The sequence below is a fragment of the Mytilus californianus genome, unplaced genomic scaffold (genome assembly GCF_021869535.1).
Source record: "Mytilus californianus isolate M0D057914Y unplaced genomic scaffold, xbMytCali1.0.p SCAF_8, whole genome shotgun sequence".
In the NCBI taxonomy this organism is placed as follows: domain Eukaryota; kingdom Metazoa; phylum Mollusca; class Bivalvia; order Mytilida; family Mytilidae; genus Mytilus; species Mytilus californianus.
In genome coordinates, this window is record NW_026262734.1 from 88,791,962 (window position 1) to 88,808,439 (window position 16,478).

General features: G+C 31.3%; 1 protein-coding gene across 2 annotated transcripts in view; it reads right to left on the reverse strand.

Annotated features, from left to right (window-relative positions):
- Positions 1 to 16,478, reverse strand: part of LOC127711718 (uncharacterized) — a 66,620-nt gene that overhangs the window by 21,308 nt on the left and 28,834 nt on the right. For both annotated transcript variants that reach the window (XM_052217829.1, XM_052217830.1), the window contains exons 3-9: positions 11,038 to 11,202; positions 8,479 to 9,204; positions 7,907 to 7,990; positions 7,082 to 7,483; positions 5,631 to 5,717; positions 4,463 to 4,672; positions 2,559 to 2,630 (exon numbers count right to left, since the gene is read on the reverse strand). In XM_052217829.1, coding sequence (XP_052073789.1) covers positions 2,559 to 2,630; positions 4,463 to 4,672; positions 5,631 to 5,717; positions 7,082 to 7,483; positions 7,907 to 7,990; positions 8,479 to 9,204; positions 11,038 to 11,202 — 1,746 coding nt within the window. The remainder of the gene's footprint in view (positions 1 to 2,558; positions 2,631 to 4,462; positions 4,673 to 5,630; positions 5,718 to 7,081; positions 7,484 to 7,906; positions 7,991 to 8,478; positions 9,205 to 11,037; positions 11,203 to 16,478) is intronic.

The following is a 16,478-nucleotide window of genomic DNA, read 5'->3' on the forward strand; positions in this document are numbered from 1 at the left end:
CTAAGCAAATGCTTTGGAGTGATAAAGAGAAGCTGTAATAACACCCTTTAGTTATTACAAGCAAATTTTTTCTGTAATAACATAGGTGTACTATGCATGATTGGCAAAATATGAACTGCTATATCTTTCTATAGTTAAGAATACATAAAGACAACAATAATATATCAATAAAACTTGTATACATTTTAACAAAACTAATGATGTATATTGTCCCTTTGAAACATGTAACATACATATGTTATCACAGGTCTTTGATTTTTTAGTCCACAATACCAAATGTATGTTATATTTCTCTAATAACCCTATAGAGTTATATCCTTGACTGGTTGAGGCAAACTTAAGTTAGAGAACAGAAACTAAAAATTCAGCAATTTTTCCATTTGTAAAGGGGCATAACTCTAGAACAGTAAAAGTGACACCACCAAAATTCAACCCCGATCTGTATTTTGTGTTAATAAGCATTGTGTATAAGTTTCATAACATTTGGTAGAGGCAAGCTAAAGTTAGAGAACAGAAACGGAAAATTCTGCAATTTTTCAAATTTGTAAAGGGGCATAACTCTAGAACGGTTAAAGTGACGCCACCAAAATTCAAACTTGATCTGTGTTTTGTGGTAATAAGAATTTTGTAAAAGTTTCATAACATTTGGTTGAGGCAAACTAAAGTTAGAGAACGAAAACCAACTTTTGGGTACGTACGTACGTACGGACGGACAAGGGTAAAACTTAATGCTCCCTCCGCTACGGCGGGGGCATAAAAAGGTCCTTCCACCCCTCTATGATCAAATTCACATCATGAAAAACAAATTGAAAAAGGAATACATATAATGTTAAGGGTCTAAGAAGAGCAGATTGACAAGGTGCTAAAAACTTTAAAAAAAAAATTAAAATACAATTAGTAACTTACCTCAAAACTTTCAAATAAAAATTTAAAGTATGGTCAACTTACACTTGATTACAAACTGTCCTATGTTTAAAAGCGTCTTGGTAAAGGATCCCAGAGAAGTAGAAATTTCAATGTGTTGTCATGCTACAATAGGCCTAAAATAGTCAAGAGTCCCATGAATCTCCCTAATTGAATGTGTCTATAGGACACAATTAATGCTATTCTAGAACTGTCATATTTCTTTGTTCAATGGTCTCTGCAGTCTGATTGAATACCAGAACTTGACATTAATTTTTAAATGTTCACATCCCAATGAACATGTGTACTAAATTTCAAGTTGATTTCAGCACAACTTTATGACTTCAACCACCTTAAACCCAAACTGACCTATTTTAAACTAAAACGATAACCAGATATGGTAAAGACAGACAGACGAAAGACTTGTAAAAATCAGTCATTGGAAAAATTGCTGATTATTGTTGATTAGTGTTTTAATGGTACGTACTTCTGTATTATGTGTCTTTGAATTGTATATTTACGCATACACAATAGTCTTGATAACTTCTAATAAAATCATAATCAACATAAATACTTTATACTACATTATAGTTCATACTCATTTAAGGTGATAAATTGTTTTGAATATAAATATTTAACTTTCGAAAAAATATATTTCAATATGAAATATCTATATGAATTTTTTTTTAAATGTATTCGAATAAATGTCTTTTATAAATCATATATTTCAATATGCGTCAAAGGTACAATTTTTTATCATCAACCTTAGTTATTATTTATAAAATTCATTAATATTCATGAACACCTAGTCAGTTATATTTAATTTTTATCCCTTGAAATATTTTTGAAAATTTTTAAAGACCCGATCGACTTGCGTTGAAACGACTTTGGGCAGGATACATGAAAACAATGTGTAACATTGCATCTAGAACCAACTCGCATACACTTTACTAAAACTTCACATTATATACATGTATGTTTCTTTTCCAGTCGAACAATTCATTTGATAATTGAAACAGCTTTTTCGTGTCAAATATTTGCAGCTACCAGGATTACCAGCATTAAATAAATGGTAAACAATTATTGGAGTTTTGCTTTTTATTCCACATAACTGTTAGTAGCTAGGTCATTTGGCAGACCATTGCTTTTATATCAAGATAGAATCAATAAATGAATTTCACCTGTTTACAAATAACTTAACTTAAAAGATGGTGGTTTACTATAGAATTTCCTTTATGAATGACATATAGTGAGAACTATATATTCATCCATTTTAAACAATAGACCTTATCACTATTTGGGAATCTGCGACACTTGACCAGAGAATCTGCGACACTTGAACTATTGACGGCAAACAACAATTACATTTCCTTTGTGGCGTCAGACATCTTCTATTGTGATGTCAAAATTTTACAGGAACCAGTAATGAAGGACAAATAGAGATAAGGTGTATATTTGTGTATACCTTTTAATGGGAAAATCCTTCCCCCTCCCCTCTTGTACAAATGATACTATGTAAACCAAACATCATGAACATGTTAAATGCAAACAAAAACATGTCTTGATACAGATGTTTTGTCAATCTTTCCATCTTCACTACAACACAGCAGCATCTTTTGAAGGAATATAGCACATAAATTGAAGAATTTACTCACCTTGAGTTGGAGCCACGGTTGTTGTTGTACTCGCATGCACAATTTCTGCAGCCCATTCAAGTAGCTCTTTCTCTAAAAAAAAACAATTTAGCATTTATATATATGTATAAATATATAGAAATAAAAATGCATAAACATACATTAAAGGTAAAAACAAATAAAATCCAAATTTGAATAAATGCTGTTATTCCATATTGAAAGAACTTTAGTAGGTTTTTCTATATGAATTTGATTTTTGTATAAAAAAGCATATACACCTGCGAAAAAAGTATTTTCACCGCGAAAAACGTCGCGTGCTTTTATGTGTATAATTAATATGTTAAAATCGTTTAATGTACATTTGGTTTTGGTAAATAATTGTCATTACATATAATTCTCTCGATACTCTCTCGGAATATGGAATAAAACAAATACTGTCTTTTGTTTCGGTAAATATGTAGTTTTTCAAAAGTCAATAAAACAACATATACACCTCATCAAAAGAGAGTAATTGTATAATATTTAATTTTCTAATTCACATAATTAAAATTTACAAAATTTAACAGTAATGTCCATTATCTGACAAGTTTATCCCCGCTGATTGAAAGTGAGGCTGGTAGGATATTGGATGTTATCGTAACATTTTAAAATTCATTATATAAGTTGTTTAATGAAAATACCTGAAAATTATAAGTATGTTAAAAAAAAATATTTAAAAAGTTGATTATTTCCTGACAAAAATACTCACATCTTTATTTAGTATACATTACTAATTTCTATGCAATGATATTTCTGGAATAGCATTCATCAGGTGGATTTAGAACCAAATGAACTTAATCTCCCTGAGGTAAGCTTTGTAAGAAATAGTTCAGGAATTTACATCCTAATTTTCCGATAATCATAATAATTCCAAAATTCATTAAAAAATAAATCATTTAAAGTCATATGAATCATGATTCTTTCAATTTTAAAGTTCAGGAAATTATTGAACCAATGCATGCGTATATACTAAAATACGTCCTCTATGTATGTTTTTATTTTACAGTTGTTACAAATCTATACGGTATTATATAATATTTTATTCAGTGATTGTTGATCACAAGTTAATCAACTTCTGAGATTGTTGCCGAAATTTACCAGATTGTGACATTGATAAACGATCAAAACAGAATCCTGGAGTACGTGAAAAATAAGTGAATTGATAGACATGATAGAACAATGTTAACTTTTCTTATATATATTTTCCATGCATTACCGTTTGTTAATTAAACTTTTTCATACCAGTTGTTCAATGATTTTGTGTATTTAATTTGTTCTTGAAGAATCAGTTATTCCAGTTTACCTTCCAGTGCATGTTTGTTCACATTCTTTCATCATGATTTTCCCCTTGCACTTGTGCTGTATGGTGGCCGAAGTTCTAACGAGAGGATTCATAGTTAAGGTCACTGCATACGGAAAAATCAGCAAATTGGAGTAACAGAAGACAATAATTCAACAGCAGTACATTTATAAAAAGAAAAAGGATAAGAAAGTCCACGTACACTTGTTATATAGTAACACTTAGCAATTCAAGCATATAAAACATATATTTAACTTTTTTTTTAAATTTGAAGTATTATACCAGAGTTTATATTTTGACTACTGATGGTGTACTTATTGGATACTAAAAGTCAACCTGCAGCAGTAGAAATTCAGGCGCAGATCCTGGAGACTGGACCTAACCCCATCCTTCTCTTTTAACCACAAATTAAGGGAATTTTACAGGTTTTTCATTCCCATCCCCATTTTCGCTGGGCACCTCTGTCCCCCTTTTAAATCCTGAAACTATCATCGAGTTTACAAAATACATTTACTTGAACACAGGACTGAAAGTCAACTTGCCATGCCTGCAGCAGAACTCATATTAATGAAGTGAAGTTACTCACCACTGTACTGAGTTAATGTGCCTCTGTTCCATCTAGGGTCTGTGCCATCAGCATTTTTTTCAAGTGTAAGCACCTTTTTCTTATCCAGTAGATATAAAGATTTGTTGACATCTTTTGCAGTTTTTCCAATTCCACTTTTTTGTGCTACATCTTTAGGCTTAAGATCCATGTTTGGTTCCACAAATACATTAATAATTTTCTTTAGATTTTCTATAACAAAAATAGATTTCTTATATTAATTGCATGAGTTTAATGAAACATAATTGGCCTGAATTTACAAGAAATTTATATTCTACTGGATGTTCAGCAAAAAAAATTATTATATATGAAGACTTCTCGCACCTCCAAGTTGCATGGGTCCTATAAAAATCATAAACTGTTGACACAGAGATATGTCTCGCCTGTCTGTAATTTTGAAAATGAAATGTAAATGTTGAAATTTAAATGATAAAACTTTAACATGTATACTATTCAACCTTTTCAGCCAGTCATCTCCATGGAAATGAGATATGATTATGCTAATATAACTGTGCATCAAATATCATTCATTTATCCAAGAATGGTTCTTCTTGAACTATCAAAATCGAAAACTTTGACATGCAAACTATACAGAAGTTTTAAAGTCAATAAATCAATTCTAATACAACTGCATACCAAATATAATTTACTTATCAAAAGTGGTTCCCTTAAACTGATCTAATCACTAAATATGACACGTAAACTATGCAAATGTCTCAAAATCCATGGACAATGATTGAGGGGGCTTGGCCAAGTAATCTCCATGGAAATATGATTTGTGGCCAGTGCTCTAACCGCTGAGAATTAGTGATTTATCATAAATATGACTATTTCGTTTAAACAGACATTGATAATTTTGACCCGAACTTATCCAGTCCATTCTGGTTTGCTATTGATAAAAAAAGAAATGAAAAAAGCTTTATTGATACATCTACTGTAAAATATAGGCTGCTTGCAAAATATGAAAACTTTCCAACTCCTTTGCTGCGATCACCTCACAAAAAGCTATATGCAAAATATTTAACAGTTTCAATAGGTTGGAAACCTGAATATCAACAAATATAGTTTAAGTTCATATTGACCTTAACTGCAACACAACTTCTGTGGTGTTGGCTATTAAGGCTACTTCTTTCTCTGAACTCAGACCTACCTAGTGCAGGTTTTAATCTTTGATCAATTTCCGTTTGTTGATGAAGATTGACAGGTGCTGTAGTTTCTATATTAATGTTACCTGTAGCTGAAAAAAAAATCAACCTCATAGAAAATTTTATTAATTAATATCAATTTTTCATACTAATTAAATATACATGCTGAATTATAATTAATGTTAAAATTATTTATCCAATAGACCACTTTCGAGTTACGTTCTTTACCGGAAAAGTTCGTCAATTATGCGCGCCTTTATGACGTCATTTACCAGATCGAGGGGTTCGCCTGTATCCCTGTACTTCTAAAGACCATCAAGCGTCTTTGTGATCGTCATTATCCAGGATAAACTAGAAATAATGTTTGTTCCGTTTGTACTTAATCACTTAATCCGAATGACAACAGTGATGATTATCAATTATAAGAATCTAATTTGCCGAATAATTTGAGCATCATATTTTTTTCAACCACTCACTCAACATGGTAACGGAAGTGACTATGCCCCTAAACGCACGAATGATGTTCACTAAAACCAAAGTTTTTGATGGAAATGCAACGAACTTGAAAGTGATCTATACTGTCATGAGTGTATTTTTAAAGCTTAAATTATGAACCCATCCAATCTGTTTGAATGCCATGAAAGCTTTCATCATGTTCAAATTCATATGAAACTAATTCCACATTTAAAAAAAAACTATTTCTCAAATTGTATCTCTAGATGTATTGACATATGCCTGTACCAAGTCAGGAATATGTAAGTTGATTTTCACTTGTTCCGTTGGTTGATAACATTTGATTTTGTCACTTTTTATAGACTTTCCCTTTTTGAATTTTACCTTGGAATAACAAGTGAAATATTAAAAACAAAGGTTGATGTCTGGAAATTTCATGTAAAACCAGTTCTGCATATCCTGTTGATCTGATAATACATTGTATACTACTAAGTGGACACTGATCCAAAGTTTCCAAACTGCATTTTATTTGAGAAGATACATTGTATTTTAGTTTTGTGAAGTTTTTAAAAACTGTATTTTTTCTAATTTAGTAACATTTCACCTCATTAAGTATGAATGATCATTGTAATTTAAGCTATTGTTGTTGCTGTGTTTGTTTATTGAATCAAGTGTTAGATAAAACTTGAACAAACCTAATAATTCTTAAGAACAGCCTTGGAAAGTAAAATACTATGTAGTGTGTTTGTTTGAATACTCTATGCTATTTGATATTTTCATTGTCCATTCAGTTATACTTTCATGAGTAAAGTTAAGACTACTATTTAAGACAGACAAATAAACTCTTCAAAAGAGAAATGTAGTCAAGAGAAGATGACTGTTTTACTTACCTACGTTTAAAAAAAATCTGAATACAAAGGGAGAAAACTCTACTTCAAAAATTATTACCTGTAGAAGTACATAAATAATAAATTTTTCCTCTTACTAGCTGTAAAAGACTTACAAATTGTTTGTGTATTTGGGCCAGTCTGGACTTGTGAAACATATTTCTGCTGTAACTTGGATGACTGATTGTCTCTGTGCATGACTGTTTGTGTCATCATACAGCCACCTCTTGCACCAGACGCTGGGATGTTAGAAAAACTGTCCATGGATGAATCAAGCAATGACACTGATTCTGAATTATTTATAGATCTATTTGATGAAGATGTCAAACTTGATTCAAAAGAATTTTCCCCACTGGCTGCAGTTGTTGTCTTTGGACAGGTCTGTTCAGAAGTAGATCTTTTTGGTTCAAAAGAATGTTGTCCACTGGCTGTGGGTGCTGCCGCCTTTAGATTGGTCTCTTTAGAAGTATTTGAAGAGGGTCTTTTGGGTATTGTCCTTTTTGCAGGTAATGGTAGAGCTGAATTCAAGAAAAATTAGATTATGGAGGTTTAGAGTAAAAACCTTTATATTCTATAATCTTGTTCATTCTTTAATGAACACATTAGTTTTTGTTATGTTTTTATCATGTTTATTATAAAATGAATATGAACAAAATTGACACTGCTACTTCCTAGTAAATGCATCGTATTCATAAAATTCCCAGTTTCTGACATTTAAATATAGTCTGGTATTGTCTGTTTTAATTAATTGTATCAATTAAAATAGACAAAAAAAAGAAATCAACCAATGGTGTGATATTGTTTTCATTTTGGGGTTCAAACAATGTAATAAAATTACACATAGTCCTTTAGAATCCGAAATAGCAAATTGCAATATGTGACACAACTTACCATACATGTACAGTAAATAATTACATCAATTATAACTATGTAATATTTACTTTCTATGCTTAAAGATGACATTGGAACTGTATCCTCATTGATATTGCTTTCTAAACGTGTGTTTTCCATTCCTGCACACAAATCTGCAAAAAAACATTTGTACATATATATAATTTTGATATGACTGTATAACTACAAACATTCTTTAAAAGCAAATATGAAAAATCAGAAAGACTCTCAAATTGATATTAACTGGTTATTAAAGGCATGCAGCCATAGACATATTTTCTATCTAGTCATTGTATTTATATGATTCATTGTGATATTGGTAAATAAATCCTAACTTGAAATTGTAGCTAAAATGGGAACATTTAAGCACCTTATCAAATCTACTTCTTTATTTGGATGTACAAAATTATCACTGTTCAAATTAATTCCTAGTGAATTTTATTGCATAATCACAGATATTCTTCCATGTAAAAATATACTCATAATTTACTTAATGTATTTGAAAGATTTAGAGATATGTCCAGGAAAAATGACATATCATAACTGAAGTTCAACCAATGAGACAAACAACCTGCATGAAGATCATAACAAAATAAACAGTCTGTTGGAAAAGATTATTTACCTTGTACTGTGAATTTGTCACTTCCGCCATGTTCAATATTTTGAGAAGACTGCTTATGCTGGTGTTGCTTTTTTGCTTCCACAGGGAATATCTCATTACGTAGTTTTAAGTTCACTTCATTTTTGGACATGGTGTTAAACAGATCGCCAATATTGACTCCTTGCTGAAGTAACTTATCACTAGGAAATTTTCTTCTTTCTTCATCGGGAAACCGTTGACTATAATAAAAAGAAGGAAATCCCCTTATATACACAAATACAACATGGGCGACATTATTATAAATAACAATGCCAGGACTCCCAGAAGCACCACCAACAAATTCACACTGAATAACCAAGCGATCTTTTCTATCTACATCTTTGTATCCATTCTCTTTTCCATACTTTCTACAGAACTTTTCTAGATCTTCTAATCTTTTCTCTGTTGGATTCCAAATACCGATTCCAAAGTTGACTTCTTTTTTTTCACCTTTGTTATGACTGATTAAAAAAACATGCTTATGCTCATCTTTTTCAGGATTAAGTTTATCAAATGTCTCTAATGGAGGAGGAAACTGCTTCTGGTCATTAGGTTTCAGCTGGAGAACTGCAACATCCAAACTTTCATCCATAAACAAAACTTTCGGCTCAACTTTGAAAAAACTGGATGACTTTTCGCTAATGAAACCAAAGTCTACCTTAAATGTTTTCAAGTCTTCTTCAAAAGGTATATCTAGAACTGTATTCCCTGAAAAAATGTATATAAATTGAACGAATGCATAATATCCTGCAGAAAACAGTCAGAACAATAACATAGATCCATTTCATATGAAAATACCTTTCTAATGTATAATATACTACACTGACAAATGAGATTCATAACATATATGGTTTAATCTAACATGGCATGGCAATATCTTGTGCACAAAAGTGCTTAAAATATCTAATTATATAAGCCAGTCATTGGTCTAACTCTTCATGATGTGTGCTTAGCAGAGGAGCACATTTTCCAATTTAACATGGAATGAGCAAACCAGGTTTTCTGCATTTTGAAAGATACTTTTAGACTATTTTGACTTTCCACATTCTATTTCTATATCAAAATCTATCAACGACTTTTAACTCCTGAAGGGGGAAAATGAGAAAAATTTAATCATGTTAATATCAAACTTGACCACCATTTTGTCATCAGTAACTGCAAATGAAAATTTCAATAACATTGGCTGAATGGTTCATAAGCATTTGCACGGAAACAACACAAAATGCCAATTTTCAATCTATTAAGGACCACAACTCACGAACTGCAAAAAAGAAAATAGTAAATATTGATCTTGACCTCCATTTTGTCATCAGTAACAGCATATCAAAATTCTACGACCATTAGTTAAAATGTTCACAAGTAAATTGAAATTGCATGGAATCAACATTGAGTTGCATTTTCTGCTGTATCATGAACCATAACTTCTCTATGGCGAAGGTGAAAATCTTCAAAATAGAGTTGACATCCATTTTGTCAACAGTAAAAACATATTATAATTTGAAAACCATCGGTAGAAGGGTTTATGAGTTATAGAACGGAAAAGCACCTCCCTTATCAAAATGTAGCCTAGATACATTTAAATAATGGAAAATGAAGCGAGATGATGAATTAAATATTTATGTTATGTAGGTTTTCAAGGCAAAACAGTCAGCTCAAACATACCTGAACATAAAAAGGTGTATCCACTTTCTCTTTTATCAATGAGATTTTTGCCCTTTTTTTTTTAGGATTTTGTCCAAAAAAAATTGTTACTGGTTGCAAAGATGCAAATAAATGCTTGAAAGAGATCAATCTCAAATCTTTCTGTGGAATTTTTTTGGTGGAATTTATGCTTATGCATAAAAAATATCCACATGTATTTGCACCTTCCATAATCGACTGATTTGTGAAAATTAAAAAGTTTACAAATATCTTACAGCTCAATACTCATGATACTATAATCTAAGTATAAACATGTATATAATATGCAAAAAATCCTAAACTATACAACTACATTCAACTTTTAAAGCCTATAGAAACATATGTAAACAGTTCAAATATACCAACTTGGCCATTTTTACCTTCTCTAATAAAGAGTTCCATTTCTTTTGCTTAATTCAACTGGATATCAGTTAAAATCAGAAGAAAGTAGCCATATATAGTTAAACAATGAAAAAGACTTTGGTTTGACCTTGGCAGAGATTTTATCTTCTGCCTCTTGCACTCCAAGCATGAGCACTACTATCAGACAACTAAGATAAACAACAAGAAATCAAAGTGTCATCAGTACATACAAATATTTCTACATACAAATGCACTTAGGCCAAAAACAAATTAGATTGTCTGATGTTGCCTACCTAGCCACCTAAAAAGCAGCCTGACAGAAAAATTTGATGACACAAATAGGTTCAAATTTGTTTTAAAAAGATTTTTTCCTGCTCTAACATCATTTTCTTGTCTAAAACATGAAATTTATCAACAAAAAAACCCTACCTACCAACCCAACCCTACAAGGCATGGGTAGGTAACATCAAACAAAGAATTTTTAAAGGGTGGCCTTACATATATTATTTTTAACAACATGTGCAGCAGTAATTATCTTATCATTGCCAACCCTCCAGCATGTTCCAGATTCCTTCTTTCCAGTTATATATCCAACAGATTTGGAAACCTCTGTCAAAACATTCATTGTTTCTAAACTATAAGTGGTTGTTGGCCTTATAGACTCTGTGAAAAATAAAACATACACATGTATTAATGGAAAAAAATATTTATTTTCGTTTTCCTTTATCTATCAGAAATTTAAACAATTGCTTTGGTATGTTTTAAGTGTTTTAAGGTAGCACAATTACAGTCTTTCTTTAAACATGTTAAGTGCTACTGTTTATGTTTGAAATGCTGTTTTTTTATGTCTCTTTAAGGGCCCTACTGTTGTGTAGATGTTGCTTAAAATTCATTCGTAAAAAACAAAATCCAAGTTCTGCATATTTTTGCTGCAGAAAACCCCATAACACTAAGATGACTAACCACTCTTCCAAGACCTTACTGATCATGCAGAGTTCTCGAAAGTGGTTAGTCAAGGGTATAACTTAAATAAGTTATTAGAAAAAATAACATACAAAAGTCATGTCGTTATTGTGGGCTAAAATATCACAAAACTGTGATAATATATGTATGTTACATGTTTCAAAGTGGCAATATACATCATTTGTTTTGTTAAAATGTTTACAAGTTCTATTGATATTATTATTGTCTTTATGTATACTAAACTTTAGAAAGATATATCAGTTCATAGTTTACCAATCATGCGTAGTACACCTATGTTATTACAGAAAAAATATGCATGTAATAACTAAAGGGTGTTAAATTTACAGCTTCTCTACATATCTTCAAAGCCTTTGCTCAGACATATATCATGCTTAATCACAATATATTTTGATTTACTGTAAGAAATAATGATCAGAGCATGTAATGAGGCTCTGAGCAAGCTTCCAAGTAATTACCAAACTGTCTCATATAAAACATGTAATAAGTTACATGCCTGTAATAACTAAGCCTTGTTACTTGTTATATTACAGCTAAGGTTAATCCCTTAAAATCCTAAGACATAATGTCTCATTGATTTACCATGCTTGATTAAAAATGTATTAATTTAATTTGAAAATCAAGGCTATGTATTAAGTTACTGCGCAAAGTTTCAAGAATTCCCTAGTGCCCACAAAAAATAAAAATATTGATGATTATTGAACAAATAACAAACGTATGTTACTACAGATGAAGAAGATTTTAGAAACAACGAGTAGACAACTCATGAAATTACTGTAATAACAACATGTATGTTATTTTCTCTAATAACTTATTCAGTTATACCCTTGACTGGTAGTGGTCTGAAGGTTTTGACTTCTATATTTCACAAAGGACAAACACAATTTTTGGATTTTGGTATAGAAATAATAGTGAGGACCAGCAGATTTATTTCAAGGACCAGCAGGGAAAACAAAATATTTTCAGAATTCTGATCATGCTTGCTATTGATACAGACCTTCTAAAATTCAAACTGACCATTATTCCGTGCGTTCATCGTGTATCGTGCGTGTTGCGTGCGTGTATCGTGCGTGTATCGTGCGTGTACCAATCGTGCGCTCATCATTCATCGTTCCGTGTATTTTCCGTGTAACGTGCGTGCATCGTGTATTCTTAATCGTGTATGGTGCGTGTATCGTGCGTGTATCGTGCGTTCATCAATCATTCATTCTTAACCGTGTATCGTGCGTTCGTCAATCGTGTATAACTATGTACATCAGATAACGTGCATTTGTCAAACGTTCATCTCTAATCGGGTAACGTTCATTCATTGCGGTTTTTATATGATAGTCGGTTATAGAGCTCATCAAAGCTTATATTTTATCTCACGGTTAAAGTGTATATATATGTTCCGACTTTAAATAAAATTTACATTCATACTTACTTTCTTCTGAACACTTAATTAACTTCATCGTACATAACGTTCATACAGATTCATGAACTTTTGTGTAAAATTTATTTATCATCTGTAAACATTTCGTGGTTATTCAGTGAATCTTGGCTGGGACTGACACATTTTAATATAATGATACATGTTCTACGTACAAACAATAACATGGTGACATTTCTACGACAGAACAGTTAAAATTGGAATTTCTATTCAACTGAGCGAAATGGGCTTACAAATATACTGTTGGCCAACTGTTATTTGTTAAAAAATATTCCGCCAATTAAAAACAACAGTGCTTTTGCAAAATTTAGATGTGGGGTAGCTCCACTAAATATAGAAACTAGAAAGTATGAAAGAAAAGAAGTCCACGAGATGACATGTGTTGTAGCTCTACTATTGAAGATGAACTTCATGTCATTTTAAAATGCCCATTATATGTAGATTTATACATTAAGCTAAACATTTTAATGAACATTTTAACCTTTAATTATCAGATAGCGAAAAATTTATATTTTTATTTAATAACGGCAATGTTGCTGCTATAGTTGCCAAAAACATCAACAATATTTCATTGAATAGAAACGGCATTTTATTTCCTAGTTCTCAAAGAAAAAATGTTTTATTTTCATATAGTACAGGTGGACACTAAATTTTAAATGTAAATGAGTAAATATATTGTGTCTTAAAAGTCTCTCATTATTCTTTTTAAGATTGGTACATACAATGCAAATGTTTTAATGTTTTATGTTTATTTCTGTGATCCTCATTTTATGTTTGTATGTGGTGAGACTATAATAAAATATTGAATCAGTATTAACATGATTAATGTTCAACTTGAGTCATTTCTCCAATGTTGAACAATGCAAGATTATAATTCTTCGCTTATTTGGCAAATTCATATTCTACTAAATATTCAATCATCATTACAAATATAATTTTTGTCTTCGTTTCTGATGGTCACGTGCACGTAAGGTTATTCCATTGAGAAAATACAATATACAAGATTGTCGGGTAAATGTGGATTGCGGATTAAGATTTTAGATGTCAAACTTGAATTAACAAATTAAACTGATGCGAATTTAACACGAATATGTATTTTCTCTTCAAGAGTGTTTTTATTCTCTGTTCTTTATTTTCATTTAAAATAAGCTAAATATGTTTTGTGGAAAATTGAATACAAATAAACATATGTATTTGAAGGCATTTTTTTAATTAAACAAGTATAAGATCACGCAAATATATCCTGTATTCCTTAAGAAGGATTTTAAATTGAGGAACTTTTTAAACTTGAAATTGTGTTTACGAGTTTAAGATATTCTTTTTTATTTAAATTTTTTGATAAAATAGTTAAATATATTGTATTATCATAACAAGTCTTTATTTAAATGGAATATACATGGAACACTTTCACAGATTCACTTTCATTGTGTTCATGGTTGCATATCAAGGACACCGTTTTTAATGTATGTCTAAAAGATTAATATCCGAAAAAATAATTCACAATAGTACTTTGTATTAAAGAATGACGGATTATTTTACCATGGGGGTATTTTTTGTTCCGTTACTGAGGACATTTTTTTGTCCTTTATGAATCCATATGACAAATTTGACTCCAATAAGGATAAATTTTATCTTATAGAAAAATCGGTAGTTTTTATCCGATAGATTTTGTGTTCATCTTTATCGGATATAAAAGATTGAAAAATACAAACAATTAATTGAAGTTTCGTATGCATCTATCACGATCCAGCAACTTTTGACTAGTATAAAGGGTTGCCTTGGTTTTATAGCTCAAAACGGTATTATTTGTTTTGCTTTACATTGGGTTAAATAATGAAATGTATGTTTCAGAAATTTACACAAGTTTGATTTCGGCTTTGACTCCCGGGGACACTGTCGTTTACAGTAAAAGACGAAAATCTACACATGTACGTTCTTATAAAAAAGAAGTTGTGGTATGATTGCCAATGTTCATCATTATATCATAATTATTGTACTCCCCTAATAATGAATCGATAATATATGCCACTGGACGTTAAACGATCAACTATTAATTCATCCATTTTATCCTTTTAGTTTTGTGATAATTTGCATATCAAATACATGAAACAACAGGGGCGGATCCAGCCATTTTAAAAAGGGGGTTCCCCTGAACCCTCCCCCTGGATCCGTCACTGAACAACTGCAGAGTTTCACTAAAGTTAGAAGGCCGATATTATTGGCAGAATACATATAAAACAGACATTAACATCGATCCCTACGTTCTGATCCCCTCACAAAACAACACTTTATAAATTTCATGCATCTATAACGCTTTTCTGGATTTACTTTCACTAGGAACGCTCAATGCTAAATATTTGAAAGCCAAAGAATGTATAAAATAGATAGGAGTGTAGAGCTATATGATCAATAAAGGGCCTATACACATTCACAACATTCTGTGTATTTATGTGTCTGTCCAAAGTCAAAAGCAAGTAGTTCAGTGGTTTTCGTAACATCAATTCTGTTATATACATGTATTTGGGCTTTTTTTAGTGGCAAGATACATTTAGCTTTGAAATAAAGAAGGCCGTTAGTTTGCTCAATTGAATTGTTTCATATTTTTTTCATGTCGGGCGGGGCCTTTAATAACCGACTTTACAGTTCCCGTATTTTTTCATTATTGAAGGTCGTATAGATATAACTGCTAGCATTCCTCTTGATTTGAACTTTCTTGAATAGTTGACTCACTAGCAATTATACCACATTTTCTTATTTTTACATAAGCCTTCAATCCATCAAAAGCCAATTTAGTCTGCTGTAGCTGAAACCTACGTTTCTTAAAAAAAAATCTAAATTTATATACTGACAATTTAAGAAATAATTGTCATAGATATCTGTTCGTGATATAAGTATCAAAATATTTTAGCTATGAAGATGTGTGAACCCTTAAATAAACCCTATTTCTTTGGGCAATACCTACGGGAATTAAAATAATAAAAACCATTATTTGAAAATCGGAATATATATGTGTGTATGACTCGGAGGTGCAATGGAGATCATAAAGTTTGATGGCCACGCGTGAAGTGCGCTGGTCTGCGCCGAAGTGCGATGAGCTGTTCGATGGTTTGCGATGGTTTATATAACGCGGGATACCTAGATTAAAGTCTACAGATGTGCAATTATTATGAGCAGTATATTTGTTTCAATGTCAGTATCTAAAGCATTTACTAGTGTTATTGTCTATGAATGTAATAGTTAAAGTTGCCGCGTACTAATTTAGAGATCGTCCTATTTGATGTTTTGCATGTGGAAATTGTTCTTGCTTCAACATGTATCTTTACTTAATTTGTTCCTCTAATGAGATCATCATTTACCGTTATATAATCATAAGAATAGTTTCACGGTGGACCCGTATGTATTGAGGGAATGACACTTCATCGTACGTAAAAACAAATCTTTCGTATATTTCCCGTTTCACAGTCCTACATGTATATTGAATTTTACCCACAACTCAGAAAGTTGACCAGCGCGGGGTATGCTTAAACCT